General features: G+C 36.6%; 1 protein-coding gene across 2 annotated transcripts in view; it reads left to right on the forward strand.

Moving 5' to 3' along the window:
- Positions 1-18,254, forward strand: part of CERKL (ceramide kinase like) — a 52,078-nt gene that overhangs the window by 12,461 nt on the left and 21,363 nt on the right. For both annotated transcript variants that reach the window (XM_066189813.1, XM_066189814.1), the window contains exons 2-3: positions 8,591-8,833; positions 16,615-16,746. In XM_066189813.1, the coding sequence (XP_066045910.1) occupies positions 8,591-8,833; positions 16,615-16,746 (375 nt within the window). The remainder of the gene's footprint in view (positions 1-8,590; positions 8,834-16,614; positions 16,747-18,254) is intronic.

Consider the following 18,254-nt stretch of genomic DNA (forward strand, 5'->3'; position numbering starts at 1 on the left):
CCTTAAATTTGGTGTTGCTTTCTAAGTAATTTTTGTATTGTACATCTAATATAAATTACATTTTTAATATGACAAAATATTTTACAAAGTTAGAGAAATATGAACAGTGTCTGTAAAGAGAAAGGGGGGAAAAAATCTATATTATAAAGATTATCTAAAGAAATTCTGAGGTTTTTTTGTTGCTTTTAAGTTTGTTACAAGTGTGGTATACGTGAACAAAATAGGATTCATTCACCCCTGCAGGCAAAGTGGTGTAGCCTGCATTCTTCCTGTTCCTAAGTGGCAACTGAGCGTTGGGGTGAGGGAAGGGTTTTATGCTTGTCAGAGGATTCTGGTGGTGCTATTGCCGTCTCTTGCCCTTGGGCTAGTGCAGGAGATGCAGACACAATGATACAAAGGATGGCAGAGTTTTCTTCATAAATCTCTGAAAAAAAGAAATAGACCAGAGATCAATGAGGATAAAGCCAAACATGTAGAAGTTCATGGATGAGCTCATCCAGCAGCTGATGGCTATGCTTTGATAACTAAAAGCATGACTCGCTAGGGTACATGAATTATCAATAGTTTACAGAAGGAAATTGACTTGTGTTTAGAATCGGCTGCTTGTTCTTTTTTCCTGAAGAAAATGTTTCTTGAAAACCTTTTCCGGAAGAGGCTAAAATTCAGAAATTTGAGACATAATGAGTTCCCTGAAACACTGATATTTAGCAGTATGGATCATTTCTAAATCTGTATTTGAGCCTGAGGCAGATCTGGTGCAAGTAAGACCCCAAGTAAAAGTAATTATTAACTTGTATTTAATCAAACTCAGTAATGTCATGTGGCTTTTAGAGGTTATTTGTTTCCCCACTTCCCCTTATTTTCTGAAATGACAGAAGTAATTGCTGTGATTGTAACATAAATTAGTAGGTACAAAACGCTGTGTAAGTGTGAGATGTTTTCGAGGAAATGCAAAATTAGGCTCATGTTTCCTCTTTGGGAATGTATGTTTCAGCTCTGCTAGCCCATTCTATTAAATCATGTAGGCAACTAGGTACCAGGCTTCAATTTCAGAAATCTCTCTCCAAATAAATTCCATTTTATGATGGGTGTATGGTTGGTCTGTGTAAGATCAGTAATTTAATCTAATACATATGTTTGCAGAGGTTTTGGGAAATTATGGAAATCAACGACACTTTTTAAGCTGTTGTTACTCTGAAGTTTCTAACATAAGTCTTCTTACTTATTAAATAAAAAGCCTCAAAATTTCAGCCACTAAATGAAAGGTTTGCAGCTACTTTTCAAATCATATTATGAAATTAGGCAGTATGTGGGCCATATTCTTAATATAAAATGTAGAGCTTTCTATAGTTTATTTCCAGTGACCTCATTCTTGCTGTGGTGTTAATAAGAAAATGAAATTATTAAAAGCAAAGCCTTTGCTTCGTGCATCCTCTCAAAAGCTTCAGGATGGAAATCAGTCGTTGTCTGCCTTGTTTATTTTCAGCTTACCTTGTTGTTCTAGCATTATTCCCTGTAGATCTTTAAGTTATTTTTAAATTCATCATCTCCCTCAAATTCTTTCTTGTAGAATCAAGGGGAAACTCTTCCTTAAGGTGAAGCTTTTTCTCTGGAACAGCGTTAGGTCTTCTGCTAAAGCTTCAATCACGCTTTTATGCAGAGGTCTTCATTCAATAAGCTATTTGACTTCTTTTCAAACTGCCAGTTTTAGTATGCTTTCCTAATGAAATTCTGCCATCAGCCTGTAGCTAATAAGCAAGGTACTTCACTGCCCTGTTTGAGAGCGGAATGAAGACACTAATGAAAGCTTGATGGATAGATGTCTGATGAGCCTCATTACTAGAGGAAAGGCCTTTTCCATGGCCTGCTGGCCATCAAGCAGACCCAGCATGTCGGGTACGTGTGTCACACTGAGACCTGGTCATGCTCAGAGGGGAAGTGCCCAAGTCTGGCCTTTCTGCACAAGGCATCAGCTCCAGCCAAACTAGCCTCTGAGCTGTACTAAACTTTGCTCTTACAGTATGGGATCCTCTTTTCTTTTGGTTCACCCAGAACTAAGTAGTTTGGTGATGGTTGTTCCTTTCAGAAGTTTGCCTATTGCAATCCTTTAAAGCTGTGGTGAAACTTAACCACATTTTAAGTGCTTGAGTCTGGTCCAACTCAAGACTTCAAGGACTACACCAAATGTTCCTTAAAGCTGCCCTTCCTTCAGCTGCTGTGTTACGATGCTGTGCACATGGGCACTTGGATTGGTGAGGATGTTCAGAAGCTTGAGGGTCAGTTTTCTACAGATCTGGTGGAGAACAGGGGCTGGAATCAGCTGGTTGTGATGTCTTGGGGGAAAGAACCATTTAAAAAGTGGTGAGAGACAAGAGGGGAAGATGAAAGGTAGGACGTTACAGTTTTAGATGGAGTTACCCGTGCTGTGAATATAGTAAAATTATTTAAAAATGAGTGAAATTATTCTGTTATGTAATGGAAGCCTTTATCCCAAGACTGAAATTTGCATTGGAAAATCACTGGGTTTATTGGGGTTTTTGCTAGTATTGTGTTGAAAAATTGAAGCCTGAAGTACAAACCTGTTCTGCATTTTATTTTTTTAATATGTCTGTTATTCTTCATAAAATAGTCTTTTTAGAGGTAGCTATCTGTGATAGTAGTTTAAAATGAGATTACTTCTTTAAGCTAGAATAGTGAATTACTCCTTGTCCAGTGAAACATAACTGAATGTGTCATTTTTGCTTTATGAGGCAGAGTTTAATTCTGAAGCTCAATTTTTTTTTTAAATGTCTAAGGTGTCACTAGAGTGCTAAAGAATTAAGAACAGCCATTGTGCATCTTTTCCAGTTCTTGCTGACTCTTGTTGATCTGTGTGATCATTGGGGAGTTAGCAATTGGAAGTGAAAATGCACAGCAGATTGGCTCAAGCCATGTTGGCTTCCTGCTGATGAAAGGAGACAGTCCCAGTTCTTCCTTCTTCCCCGCTGTGAATTTTCTTAGCACTTTGTAGCATCTCTAGTTTTATAGGGCTTGTGTTGAACTGGTTATATTAAACAACTTGTCAGAAGGCTAAGCCAGGGGAAAAGAAAAGTGGGCAATCTCTGTTACTTTAGGGAGCTGATTTGACTCAGCTGGGTTTTGCCCAGAGCCAGACTTCAGGAAAAGGGCTGGACTGCACAGTCATGGCAGGTGAGTCTGTATTGAGAGGGGGATTAGCAGCAAGGTACTGCATTTGCTGGCAAAATACAGCGCTTCTCCCTAAGATTCTCTAGAGAAGGAGAATGAAAATGGGTTGTATTCCTGTCAGATGTTTTTAAGCTCAGTTTTCTGCCCTGAAGGAATACAGCTGCTGCTGCAAGTGAAGAGCTGCCATTAAAAGGTGAAGTGAGTAGTTGCACCCTGCTTTTTCTCTCCAGCTCTGCAGAAACTGAGATGCATCTCCTCAGTCCCTTGTAGTACTTTGAGCTCCTTGCTGCTCCCAAGCAGGTGATTGCACACAGTCTGAGAAATGTGTTTCTAGATTAGGGTCTTGCTTGTGTTAAACTTCTGTAGCACCTTTTAAAAGGACTAGAGTAATGTAAAACTAATCTTCAAACAAAAACCAGCCCCTCCCCAAGCTGGCCCTGTACTACCTTCTCCTCAGCTTACTGTTTGATGCTTCTGGCAAGCAGAAGCTGGAATTTTGCTTTCTCTGCTTGCAGAAGAGTGTGAGAGGCATAGCATCAAATTTTGCCAGAAGTGTTGCATGACCTATCTTTTTGAGATGAAAAATCATTCAGGATTCATGTGTTTCGAAATAGCTTTTCTGTCTCATGTTTAGAGTAGTTAAATAAGTGCTAAATAGCCAGAAAAGCTTTACAGGTTTTTTTGACTTTTCTGGCAAGAATTATCTTATCTGCTTTTCTCACTGCCAGCCCTTCTTAATCAATAAGTAGCTGAAAACTGTAGAGGTTTTATGAATCAGCTGCGTGCTGCTTACTGTGCTTTGCTGATTTACAGTGAGGGAAAAATGGGCTTAGTAACTGAGGTGCTGGTTTATATGCATTAGACATTATAATATATATTCCTAAACATAGATTTATGGACATACTGTCAAAACTAATTTAAATTTTAATTCTATTTATTTTATTTTATTTTTGTGTTTATATTAATATAGTTATGTTTTATTGTATGTCCCGAACGGTTATTTTAAAAGTAGTATTCATACAGTGTAAAGAGTAAACTTTGTGGGATGGTCTGTGATCAATTTTATAATAAATAAGTGTTTTATAATAAAACACTTCTTTAATAAGTACTGATCACTGTATTTTCTTTGGTACGGTCTTGATGATTTTCTAAAATTTCTAATTATTTCTGTTAAGTTACACTGCACTCAGCTGTATCAGTCAACTATTAAGGAAGTAAACTTTGAGAGTGTAATGGGGCAGTGAAGCTAAAATGTGCAAAAGAGTTATTTATTCATTATAGTTAGGAGGGATAGGTATCTTGCCAAAGGTCATAGGAAGCATTTGTGACCAAGGGAGTATAACACTCTTTGCTTTGTGCCCAATTCTTGTACTTGAATTATAGTCACATTTCATGTGTGTTTTCTGATATTTTCCATGTACTCCATGTATTTGTTATGGAAATCAAGTCCTTAAGTACCACTTCTAGATGTTGGGCCTCTGTGGTAAGATAACAGTCCAAAAAGTGTTTCCTTGTTGAAGTGTTGGTGTTTATATTTAAATACCACGTTTTCTTTAAAACTGTTCTATTTTTCAGTAGTTTTCTTTTTGTGTGTATTTTCATCAATTTTTCTGTAAACATGAGGCAGTCTTTTTGTTTAAAGCCAAGTTGAACACTTAACTAATTAAAATTTGGTTTACTCTTTACAATTAAACTCTATTTGAGTGTATTAGTTCCTCTTTTGATTTAGCTCAGTATGGTTGATTTAGACACAGTTTTTTGTTAAATTAGAGATGCGACTAACATAAATAGGAAAAATGTAGGATAGGCTCATTGCTTAAAATTAGTGAGATGATAAATAGGGGCATAAAACTTCCTAGAGATTCATCTATCCAGGCAGATTTTTCTTTTTTTATGCTGTATTTGGAAAAACAAAAAAAAAAAAAGTGGACATGTGCAGAAACTGAGTACAATTAGCGTCAAGCAGATAAATCCAACTCTAATCCTGTTTACGCTCTACATCAGACAGATGTGCTGAGATTGATTTAGACAAGCCCTTGGCTTATAGTAACTTTTTTTTTTTAAGTGCCATATATTCTGTTTTTGTTAGATCTATGTTAAATGTTAAGTGCTGTTAGTTTTGCTCTTCCCTAACGCCTGTAACCTACTTTATACAGGTTTCCCTCTCGGCTTTCATGATGACAGGGCAGCCTGGTAGAAGAGATTATCTTTATTCCTTGTAATTAAATTGACTTTTTTTTTTTTTCAGAAGATACAACAATGGGAAGTGGGTACTGAATTAAATAAATAGCATGATATCTAATAGATGTATACTTAAATCTCTTGCAAGAACAGATGGTACCCAATGTCTTTCTAAGTAATGTGAGAGGACAGTTAATGTCCTGAAACTGCTCACAATAACCAATATGATACCAACGAGCCAGTACTTTTCAAAGTTCAAAAAAGTGTTTTATCCAATATATACTTTATTGCAAAAGTAAGCTTGGTTGTTATCTCATTCTAGAAATATTTTATAAATACAGCTCATGACTTAAATTTTCTTTATCTGAGTTGTTTTATAAAATTTTACTGCATTTGCAATGGTCTTATTTTCAGTAAGCAGAGAAAATGAAAATTATAGAATATACCTGGGATATTATGCAGATTTCTTTACAACTTGAGTAAAAATGGGCTGTCCTAATCCTACTGGCTGGTTAAACATTTTCTCTAGAAATTAAAACATGAGGATGATGTTTTCTTACAATTCAGCCTTCCTAGAGTTTATATCCTTTTCCAGGATGCATCTGGAAATGTATTCCTGTAAAACAAAGTCAGATAGTGGTTTTGAAAGTCTAGTGCTGCCTAGTAAGAAGGTTTTATTTTAAATATCAAAAATTTTGATATGCATCTGAGCAACATAAGAATTTGATAAATACCGAGTAAGAGGAAGATGCACAAGCAAGTAATAACTGGCTGAAAGTCATGAAAAGAAAATGCAGACCTTACCTGGCTTAAGACTAAATGCCATTTTATGAAAGCTAGTGGGGAATAAAAAGTGTTTTATCAGGCCTTCATTTTCCTTGACTTGTTCAGGATAAGTAGGCTAGTGTTTGTAACTTATATTTGCTGCACATCCATAACATTGGCATAATAGAGTTCATGATATCGTCAGCAAAACTAAGAGGCAAACCCAAAATATGATTTATTTTAAAGTATGATTTATTTAAAAATATTTAAAAAGCAAGCCCACTTAGAATATTTTTATTGGTCTGGGGAAATGAATGTTGCAGCTCAGTTATTGCTGCAGAATGGTTGTGGTTATATTTCATGTGTCTTTGTTGACTCCTTTTCCTAAAACATTGAGGTTGTGTGCTGGCATTTTCAGTGCTCTATATGGTCTGACAGTGAGACTCTGTGGAAAAGCATAAGCAGACCCCTCAAAAGTTCTATTTTAAGCAAGTCTTTAAGGTAGGTATTAAACTATGTAGTTCTAGGTAATTTGGGACATTACCAGTTTTTCATTTCAGGCCTACAAAGACCATTTTTACCCTTTAAATTTTTAGAAGAGCAGTATTAAGTTTGACAAAAATGAAGATCTTAGGTTTGGTAATATCAGTACCGAGTTTGTTTATGCAATGTCCACTTCAAGTTTGTGTAAAATTGTAGTTCAAATGGAATCATACAGTATTTATTTCCCCCCTCAGTTCCCTCATTTTTAAAGGATATACTGAATGAAAATACTTTTACAGCAGTTGTTACAGTACTTCAGGATTTATGTTGGGGTTTTTTAAAAATTTATTTAGGTGAGTTTTCTCCTGTTTATTTGCTGTGTACTTCTGAAAACATGCATTCCAGATAATTTCCTGTGTACTATCTCAATGCACACCAACATTTACTTGTCACAGTATTCCTGCTAAGATTGGAATGATTTCAGTCCAGTTTTACACCTCAGTAGCTGATTTACAGAGATATTAGGATGATAAAGTGTAACAAGTTGGGAAAAATATGTGGGAAGTATTACAAGGTCACGCTTCTACTTGTCGTAGGTTATTTGGTGCAGAACAGGAAAAAAATGAATTGGTTGAGAACTGTGAGGAGAAGTCATATTGACTTGAGCTTTAGCTGTGTTAGCATGGCTGAGGAGAAGTCATCCAGGATTCCTGCGCAGAGAGATGATCACTGCATAGTCTCATTCCAGAAATGAAGTTGATAGTGCCAGTATCAAACTGTTACAAGAATAGACAAAGTCGTCTTTTTCCTGCCCAGAAAAAGTATTTGACTTTCTGAAACCCTCAGCTTCATGTGGTGTGATGAAGTAGGGGGTGCTGTCCATCTTTCCCCAGATGACAATTTAAATAGGTTTTCCCAACACTCCAGTGCAGCATGTATCAACTGCTCATCAAACAGAATCTGCTACAGTTTTTGCTGTTAAGAAAGCAGCTGACAGAGTTGTTGCTAGATTTGGGGAAGTTTTCTTGTTTCTAGCATTTCTTGCCTTGTGCTGCAAAGGGACCTTTATTGGTGTGCTGTATCAGATCTGTTGTAATTCTGAAAAAAGCAGGGAAAACTTTCTTTCTGTGTCCAAAGAATCTGATAGCTACAGGAACGGTGACATTTTTCCTTCAGTTTGTGTATTTGACTTTGTTTTTGAGGAATTGGAATGCAGCTCAAAAGAGCAGAAAAGGGAGAAACCTGTACCATAGTGCCTCAGCTGATACATCTCCAAAAGGCAGTTGGAAATGAAGTGGTAGCATCTGCAGCCACAGCATCCACGTAAATAACAGCCCCAAGATAACAAAACCTTCCCTTAGCCTAACACGGATCTCCCGTGGGATGAGGATCTCAAACTGTCACAAGAACTTTTTTGAAACCGTTTTTCATGTCTTCTAAACTGAATTCATAAATCAAAAATGAAAGAAAAGATGGGTAACATATTTTTGGTTTATTTGTCTATTTTTGCTCAGCTGTTTTCTGATATGTTTCTGACGTAAACACAAAAGGCAATGGTTGTATCAAATGAAAGACTATAGTGAGCATATAGTCAGCTTGGGTCATAGCACACTTTCTGATCTATGGTTTACAAGGATAACTTCTATGATTTAGGTGAATAGAATAAAGAATTTGCTTTTTGAATGTGAATTCCAAAAATGTTTTTCTTAAACTGTGAAATTTTATTAATTTTTTTTGAACCCCAGAAAGCTGAGTAGATAATCTCTTTGAAATAGTTTTATTTGTACAGCTGGATACATAACAAAGTTGGTAAAATAAAAGACCAGTGATTGAGGGAAATGATATACCGTAAGTGTCAATGCAAGGATGAACAGATGCAAGAAGTGAACCTAGAGATGAAGCCCTAACAGTACTTTTAGTTGTTACTCCCAATCACATTGGTAATGCTTTTCTTTTTATTTTTTTTCCCTTACAGGTGATTCCAGTGTGGCTTTACAGGCTCAAGAGGAGATTATTGAAATGAAAGATGTATTTTCAGTAAAACTGAAACGTCGTCGTTTTGCAGGGCAGAAAAAAGGTGGTACTTTGTTGGGTATCACAATTTTTAAATGCTTGAATAAAGAAGAGAATAAGCTTACAGACTGTGCTATCCATTTAAATAACTTAAGTGAAGATCACTGTCAGTCATGGTTTAGACATCTGAAAGAAATTCTGAATGGTAAGCATTTAATTGAGGTTGATGCTATATTTATTTCTATTGGCAATACATGAGGCTGAGTGAAGCTTTCTTGCCTGTGGAAATTAAGACACAGATATGAATCTTATTTCTGGCAAATGTCTACCACTGAAGTTTTACATAGTCAAGTGTATAATCTAGAAAAGTGGCACTGTCTGTGAAGATGAAACAAATTGATGTTATTTTTGGAAGAGTTTTGGAAGTTACTGAAAATAAGTGATTTTCTTTATTCTGACTGAAGAGTCTTCTGGGAAATCTGTTTCTGAAAGAAATAACATGTTTTGTTGATATTTTCACTTGAAATTGCATCCCACCTGATGGTACTACAGTAGTTGCACATTTGGGAACTCTTCAGGAGCTTCTGGTGACGGTTTATGAAATCCCACTTGTGACCTCCATATTCTCTAGGAGACTAATGGGAGAGACTTTCCTCATCCTCATGAATTCACAGGTGGCAGTGCTCTTAAGGTTCTGTAGGAGTCTCATTGGATAATCTGTTGCAAAATTTATTGACAGTAGTGATAGGATGCAATTCTTTACTTTAAAATTACCTTTCTGTGTTTGCCTAGGCTAATGCCAGTTTCAGGATGCTTTGTTTAACAAGTTGTAGGGTTGGTTGGTTGGGTTTTTTTTGTTTTTAATTTAATGGAAACTCTACCAAAATTAAGAAAAAATATTCACCATATAGGGAAAAGAGCCCCACAAGAAATCCAAGCCTTTCACTGTAGTTTATATTTGAAAGGCACAGAATGTAGCACACTTTCAATTTAAATAACCAAAGTGGCATCCCTTCCCCAATACCAAAGTCTGATTTAACTCCAAAGGATGCCTCTGTTTACAGGTTATAGCAAATGAGTTTGTTTATTGCAGAAGAAAAGCAGTCTATTTTGTGATACACTATTAGAACTCCAGCTGAACTGTCAAGTCTGAGCCAGATTACGGATTCAAATCTTGTACATCTGTAGTGTTTGTAACAACACTTTGAATAAGAATTTATAGTGCACTTCTACTAAAGTTTCACAGGCAGATATAAAAGAAACAACAGGAGTTATTAATGGTGCATTCTTGCATTGTTTAAGTATGCTTTAGATTTTCCCAATGAAGATGTGTATTAAAAAGTGCATTCCCTTTTCCCCTTTTGAAAGACTTCATCATGAAATATCTCAATCTGCAGAAGTGCCAGGATTCCTGTAGATCTCCAGCTACCCATAAAGGCAATGACATTTGCATAAGGAGCAAATGTCTGTTTTGTTCCTAGATTACTCTCCATCTATCAGGAGCAGTGATACCATATGTTCACAGAAAAAAAAGCTGCAGTATCTCTAGCTCAGGTTGCCTTGACCTCGAGGTGCAGTCTCTGTTTTATAGCTTTGTAATTGGATGCCACCTGAACCTGAAAAAAAAAGTGTTCTGTGCAATGCTGTTCCAAGTTCTTGCTTCAGTCTTTCTCCAGAAGCTCAGACCTTGTACAGATTTGTTTTGGATCTCTGATCAGTACATTTTTTCTCCTTGTCTTCTGCTCCAGGAATAAACAGGACTCAGAGAGATAAAAATAACTGCACGAAACCCTCATCATACCAGTTGCTAATGTGTATATTCTTCTAAGTCTGAACTAAAAGTGTACAGTGCAGTTGAGTTCTGTTAATTTCTCGGTGGCTGATATTTCTTTGTGAAACAGTAATGGATTTTCATAGTTTTTGTTGCAGCCTTTTTGGTTTTTTTGTAATGGTGCTGGAGTCGTTGTTAATGAACTCAAATTGACTGCTTCTGGTTGTATCCTTCTGAAATAGTAAAAATTACTTCCCTGCCCTCCCTCCTCCCCAGTCTATCTGATCACAAAGTAATTTTTCATTAACTGCTTCATTATTTACTTGAAGTGTTTTTTATTGTTTCGGGGTTGGATCAAATTAAAAGCAGGTGATTTATCAAAGTAGAGCATATCTATATTTGATCAATAATATTTAGACATTCTGACAAATGGGAGTATATGTTGCTGACAGGTGCGTTTCCTCTGCAGATAAATGCCATTTCTACTTGTTTGCCTTACTCTTTGACAAGTTTTTAGGCTTTTATGCATATACATTGATTAAGGAACAACTTTCTCTGTGTTTGTGACAGGGTAACAAAATATATGTACCACCATCTTCCCGTATTTAAGTAAGTTCTTGTTTTCTGCCTGCTGTTGCTGCTGTTCCAGTGCATGTCAGCTAGATTTGAAGAGCTTGCTCACAGATAGAGTGTTCCTGCAATCTGATCTGTACATGGTGTGTTTGTTAAACTGCTCTAAGATAACCACTGCCATCTTCATGCACCTCCGGAGCCTTGGCTCTGGGCTGGCTCCTGGAAGGCCCCAAAGGGCGGCTTAGACTGGGTCTAGTGTGCTGTTTTCTGGTGTCAGCCCTGGTGCACACCCCACTCTCAGGGATTTTCATTATACATCACATCCTTTTGTACAGGATTTATGGGCATGGCGTGAGGGGACACACTGTGTCAGTAGAATTCACTGTTTCATCTAAAATCCTCTGCACATGCAAATACACAGTGGTTCTTAAGGGGTTGAGGCAGGCTCAAAAATGAGAGAAAATGTACAATTGTCAATGTTCATCCATTTTTTTAACAAGATAAGATTTACTAACAGTTGATTCCATAAGAACTCTGTAAACTAACAAAAGACTGTAAATGTTGTTAAGAATAAATGATAAAGTGGCAAAAACAGCACAAAGTGCATTTTATTTTTATCTACTGCTCCAGAGTATCTATCACACGGGGATTTGATAGGAAAGCCTGAAACTTCATGCATGAAGTTTTAATTAAACCATTAATGTTAAACATTAACTTCGGTTAGTTAATATTAACAGTGGTGTCTCCATAGTTACATTAACAACTCTGTCTCATATTGTTACATTTTTCTCATGTATAATATTCCTAATGCTGTGTGTAAAGTATTTATAAATATAGGTGGTAATGACATGATTCCAGGCTCTTAACTTTTGTAACATAACCCCCTTTTCCTCAGGCCGGGGCCTGAAAGCAGCACAGATGTATGTCTGAGCACAGCGTCTCTGCTGCCCCGGGAGCCTTTGTTTCCTGAACACCCTGATTGACCCACCACCCTTCATGGTTCACTGATTCACTTGATAGATCAAGTTTAAACTAGTGCATATTAGCACATTTGTTAGTACTAGGGGAACAGTTGGCCTTCCTGCTTTAGGCTGCTGGCTCGTTTCAAATGGAGCAGCCAGGGAAAACAATACCAGAATACCAGTTAGGAGAGCCCCAAAAGGCTGGCAGGCTGGGATCAGTTGCACACAGTAGTCAATGACATTGATTCATTCATATAGATGTCGTTTAAAGACAATTAAGAGATTATTATTTAAAAAACGCTTTAAAGAAGCTTCACAATAATATTGTTTGAAAGTTTAATCTTTGGCTGTTAGGGGATATGCTCTCATTAAACTCAGTTGTTTGGTGGGTTCTAACGTGTCCAGTGCACACCAGGAATGATAAAGTAATACATTTTGTCATGAGCATCCTTTCATGCCAGTTGGCAATTATTTGGCACAAACTAAATCACTTCAGTGTAGTGTACTATCTCTGCTCAAATGCCTTGTTTGTGGAAAATATTTCCATCAATGAAAGATTTTATCTTTCTAAGAAAGTAAATTGATATTCAAATAGTCACAAAGAGAGTATTTTAATACTTTGAGCCTGTGAACTCATTAGGTTCTTGAAAATTTTGCTGGGATTTATGCATTAATTCTGATACACTTTCCAGCAATAGCCGAATATACATAATCGTAAATACAGTTTCTGGTTTAGAATGGTTAAATGAATTAATTTTTCTTAAAGAAGTTAAATTCAGCCATTTCCTCCAAAATCTATGATTTTTTTCCCCACCAACTGAAAAGTCTGTTTTCTTTTGCCTATGTAGGATTTCTTTTGAAACTTTATATTGCCACCTAGGGTTAAATTTTTACATTTCATACGCAAAACCATTGAAGTGAGATGGGGATGTTTGCTTTTATCCCTTCAGTTTTCTCCTGATGTCTGTTTTGCAGAACTGTAACTTGCACTGTCTGGTACTAGAATTTTTTGACACTTCATCTGCTTTCTCTACTTCTACAAACTCTGCTTTCCTATTCCTTCCCCCTGCTTTGTGTATTATATTCTTATATTTGTATGTTTGGGGGGTGTTTTTGATTTGTTTTTTTTTAAACTTCAAAGGCATACTCAGATATCCATGACTGAGGTCAGTTTTTACGGTTTTTTAGCTCTGGGTGTAGGTGGGGGGTTAAGTGTTAGGAGGACCAGCTGATTACAGTTTTTTATAAATAAGATAAGAAACATGACAGCACATTTATGAATGTAGTTAAATCTTTTCTCTTTTGAAGCAGGAGTCCTTATTTTTATAAGTTTTCCATTTAATTTTTACTGATGCTTTAGGCAGATGATGAAGTCACAGAAGTTATTTTTTTGGTCTTAATATTTTTGTAACTTCTAAAAGGCTGCAGCAATACCAATTAGTCGATTTCAATTAAGACATTATTATAATGTCTTTATGATGATTATTTATAGGTATTAATAGTCTTTGGGAGCTTTTGTTAAGACTTCTTTGTTTGTGTTGTAATTCCTGTAATAAGAAATTCCACTGCAGTACATACCTGCGGTGCTTCCTTCAGTTTCCAGAGAGTCAAGAAGAATTTAGGTTGGAATGGACCTCTGGAGATTATCCATTCTAGCTTCCTGCTCAGGGTAGGTGAGCTTCTAAGAAAGATCAGGTTGCTAAGAGCCATGTCCAGATAAGTTTTGAAAATCTCTAAGGATTGGCAATGTCACCCATGGCTTACCTGCCGTCATTGTGAAGGGTGTTTTTCTTACTTTCGCACTGGAACATTCCTGGTGCCGCTCGTGTCCATTGCCTCTTTGTCCCTGCCCCTACAGAAGGGCTGCCAGGTGGCTGTCATTCCCACAGAGGTGCTGGAGGAAAGCACTGAGGTCGGTTTTGTCCTTGAGGCTGCCCGGGCCATGACTGCTGCGGCCGGCCCCAGCCCCTTGCTGCAGTCTCAGCTCCCTGTCGCACTTGCTGCACTTCATCTCCCCTGTGCTGGGAGGCCTCCAAGTGGGGGCAGCTTTTCTAGCTCCAGGCCCTGGAGATGGTGAGGACAAGGCAGCAGTGACATCCTTTGGACTGCAACCCAACGGGTCTGGGCCCAGCCCGCGCTTGGGGCTCTGCTGCCTCAGCGACTGGGCTTGGGGTTTGTCTTACTGAACATCCTCAGGCTTTTCTCAGACCTTTCTTGTAGCTCATCAGGGTCCTCATGAACAATGTCCGGGGCTGACTTTATGGTGCTTGTGTCCCTAGTCGTCTGTTGTTTATGCTGGATATTAAGTTCCGCACCTCTAAGACTCGTTCCAAGAGTGAAGGGGGAGAGGAGGAGAGGGCAGTTTGTTTGCAGAAACCCTTCCCTATGTGATGAATAGGTATGATTCATGCTGATGAAATTGAAACGGTAATCAATATTTAAAAAAATAATTAAGAGTAGTTAGTTAAAATGTAACTTTTAATGAGGAGAGGGAGGGGAAAGTCCCCCCCTTCTCCAGCAGGTTCTCAGTATAGAGTGGAAGACAGGAAGACACTAAGAAGAGCTAAATTTATCTGGGAGACTGGACATTTGGGAAAACTCCAGGAAAGTGTTAATTATTATTAGATTTATTGTCTCAGTGTTCCAGTAAGGTATTCATATGTACATTATAAGCTTAGTACGCATCTGTAATTGAAAAGGTTATTCAAAGGACATGGAGGAAGATGATGAGCCTTACTCCCTATGGCCCCCAGAGGTGGGGAGACCCCCTCAAAGGGTATGGTGGACCACGCGCAGTAAAGATGGTGATGGGTGGTAATGAGGGTAGTGATGTAGATCTTACAAATCAAAAATAGGAGGGGATGGGAGGTGACACACAGGATAAACTGGTTCATTTTGGAACATCTTATTTGTACGGGGGACAGGAGATCAAGTCCTGCTCCGCACCCCGCGGTATGTATCCCACGGTGTAAATTTGCTTATGTATTATTTTTAGAACCAATATATTATTTACTATTAGAAAATTTTTGCAACTTTTAAGCTACTCAAAATTGCTGCTATATTTAATTTTGTTTCTTTTTTTTTTTTTTTTTTTGGATTGGAAATTAGGCAGCACATACATTTATAACAACCTAAAACGCATCCGCAGTCCTTACCTAGTCCCCTGTTTTCTTTTTTTCTCCTTTTTAAAGAGATGCTTTTGAATACAAGTGCTTGTTACTGAGGACTTGCAGGAATCTCCAGGATTAATTTGCTGGGCAATGATATGGCACTCTGTGTAACATTTTGACATAAACATGGTTATACATTTTTTTTGTGTATATGATTTTGAGGTTTTAGCAGCAAACTGATGCAATAATTTCCTTCAGTTTCTTTAAGAAATCTTCTAAATTTTCTGACACACATTGGAAAAAGAGCTAGTTTTCTTTTCAGAATTCTTTGATGTGTTTAAATAAATGAAAAAATAATCTCTGTGACTTTTATAATTATGTTTTGGTCTTAGGGAATACTTTCCTCTTTAATGCAGAAAGAGTATTTAGCTGTAATTTCTTAGAGTAATTGTTCCTGTTCAATTGTTGAGGGAGAGCAAGTGGAATGAGGTGCAGGAAGTCCCTGCTGACACTCTGAAGGTACATGTGGCTGTAAAAATTGAAATAATATTCTTCATGGGGCAGGAAAATGTGCTTTCATTCTTGGCTCCTTTTGGAGTTGTGGGCTACTACTAATTTTGTTCTTGAATGTTGAAAGCAATACGCTTGCCAGATATTCCAGCTTTTATTTGGCTAAGAAAGGGTTTAACAAATAATAAATAATAAGTTAGGGTATTTAGTACTTTAATACTAAAACGAAATTTAGAATTGTTCAAATCAAGTATTTTACATAAACACCAAAAGAAGAGCAGGACTGTACACTTCTGCTTGCTTCTTGTAGTGAAGCAGCCTCACTGAACCATGGCAATTGTAGGAATTCTAGAAAAGAGGATTTGAAAAGTCATGTTATTGGTTTAGCATGAGTTATTTACTCTTCAACAAGATACCATGTTTCAAATAATGAAATTACTTAATGGGATCAATGTGCAAGACAAAGTTCAGCTTTGCATAGCAGTATTTCTCAGTGTTATTTCTTTGGAGTTTGTTAGTCCAAAGACCTAAATGAACAATACTTCTCGGATTTCCAAATGATACTGCCACATTTCTATTTCTTTATATTTTTGGACCTCTTTCACAGCGAAGAAATTTTCTTTGGACTGTTTGATTTGCACTCTTAGAAAATAAAAATGTTGGATTGTGGTGTCAGTTTTGTTGGGTGTTACTTTTGGATGTCTGCTGGGAGTGAGTCATTAAATTCCAACAAGGATACATTTTTGTATTTGGGTTTCTTTTCTTTTTTTGGTGCCCAAACTTCGCACTCACTCTGCTCCTGAAACAGGGTTTAACTAGGCTATGACATATGCACTTTTTTTCTGGTTCCTGCAAGCGTTTATTAGCTGTACACACAAAATTACTCAATACTGTAATTTAAAGATAAGTAGTGCACATGCAAGAAGAAATTGAGGCTTTTTTAAGACTGTAATTTACTTATCCCATCAAAGTATTGTAATGGTTCTGATATTAAAAAGCCATTTAAGCTGTAAAAATAGTTGGGTTGGGGGTAATCTTAATTTTTTTTTTTTCTTTTCAGGCTTTCAAAACAGACCTAAATCCTTGAAAGTGTTTGTTAACCCAAGCAGCCACAAAAGAGAAGCCACTCACATTTATTATGAAAAAGTTGCACCTCTTTTTAAACTTGCTGACATAAAAACTGATGTCACAGGTAAGTTGCTTCAGAAGTATAGCTTAATCCTTTGTAAAACTACTTGTTAAGCATGTGAGACAATTTGAATTTACTGCTTATCCTTGTTGCCTTTGACTGCAAGTACTGCATTTGGAATCTAGTTAATACAACACAATATATTTTTCTTTGGTCAAAAAGTTCTTTAGTAATTCCATTATTGATTCAATATTTTTCACCTCTAGTAATCAATACTAGTAATCTAGTCTTTTTCCTATGTCTGTTGTAATTGACTTGAAAAATTATCTGTCTCAGCCTAAACAAATTTTAAGAAGTCTCATCTTGCAGTTGTTCCTTAAATTTCTTATGAAATGACGACTAGTTCATGTTAGGCCAAAAATTATTCTGATAAAATCTGATTTAGCCATGAGAATGTACTAATGCAATAATGGTAGATGAAAATTATCTTGGTAATTTTATTTCCTGCATCCATGTATTTTTTAACTATTTAGCCCACAATTTAAAGTAAAATCAGTTGAAGATTAAAGACACACTAGAAGAAATGTGAAAAAGATTGTCTGTATTAGAATTCTGTGCCACTAGTTTCTTAACTCCCCTGAACTGAGAGGAATGCCAGCAGCTTTATATACATTTTAATTCTCACACACATATTTTTCCACTTCAAAGGCATGGGTCATAGTGTGAACAGATTAATAATGGTGTCATGTTGAACTTAGCCAATTGTCAATTGAACTTAGCCTTGTTTGGTCACAATTTAAAAAAATGTTTTAATACAAGTTGTGAATATAATTTGTAGAGGTTTCAAAAAAAATTTTTTTACTAGTGAATAAAAAAACTGTTTTAAGTTTATTTTTTAATTATTCGATTTTGAAATTTTAATAGGAAACTTCTGAGTTGAGCCAGAAAAAATGTTTAATGGCCTATCCTTTAATTAAGGTTATTTTGGCAGTGTTGAAATACTACTGTGCCTATTAGCTGCCTAACACTCCTCCTACAGGCTAAATGAGAAAACTGCATTGCAGTTTTCAATGCTAGTAGAGAGCTAATTATTTGAGAATTATGTTAAAAAAAAAAGAGAGGGTGGTGGTGAATGCTGGGTAAAATCCTATCCACTGGTACCCTGTTCTAATAAAACTAAGGGCTTTATTTCAAGTAAATTGAGCTGGATGTTTTCCTCCCATAATTGTTTTGGATTTTGTGCAGTTGGAGTGTGCTTCTTACTGTTCCTGCTGTTTTGGAACGTGGCCAATATTTACATAACTGGTGGCCTACAGAGGTGTATTAGGTACTGAAATTGTCAAGACTTTTGTACAATTTTTGCACTGAAGATAGTTTATGTTTTGCCTTTCCCACATACACATACTTAAAATTCATTGAACGCAAAGTTAAAATTTGTTGAGCACAAATTTTATAGCAAATTTGAACCTCTGAAGTAGCTTCTAGCGCATATAAAATAAAACATTTTCAAGTTACTAAAACTACTTCATAACATCAAAGACTGACTGTAGAGTGCTGGAAGACAGAGCTCT

This window comes from Chamaea fasciata, unplaced genomic scaffold, assembly GCF_029207755.1.
Source record: "Chamaea fasciata isolate MVZ Bird 193981 ecotype frontalis unplaced genomic scaffold, bChaFas1.0.hap1 SCAF_8, whole genome shotgun sequence".
NCBI lineage: Eukaryota > Metazoa > Chordata > Aves > Passeriformes > Sylviidae > Chamaea > Chamaea fasciata.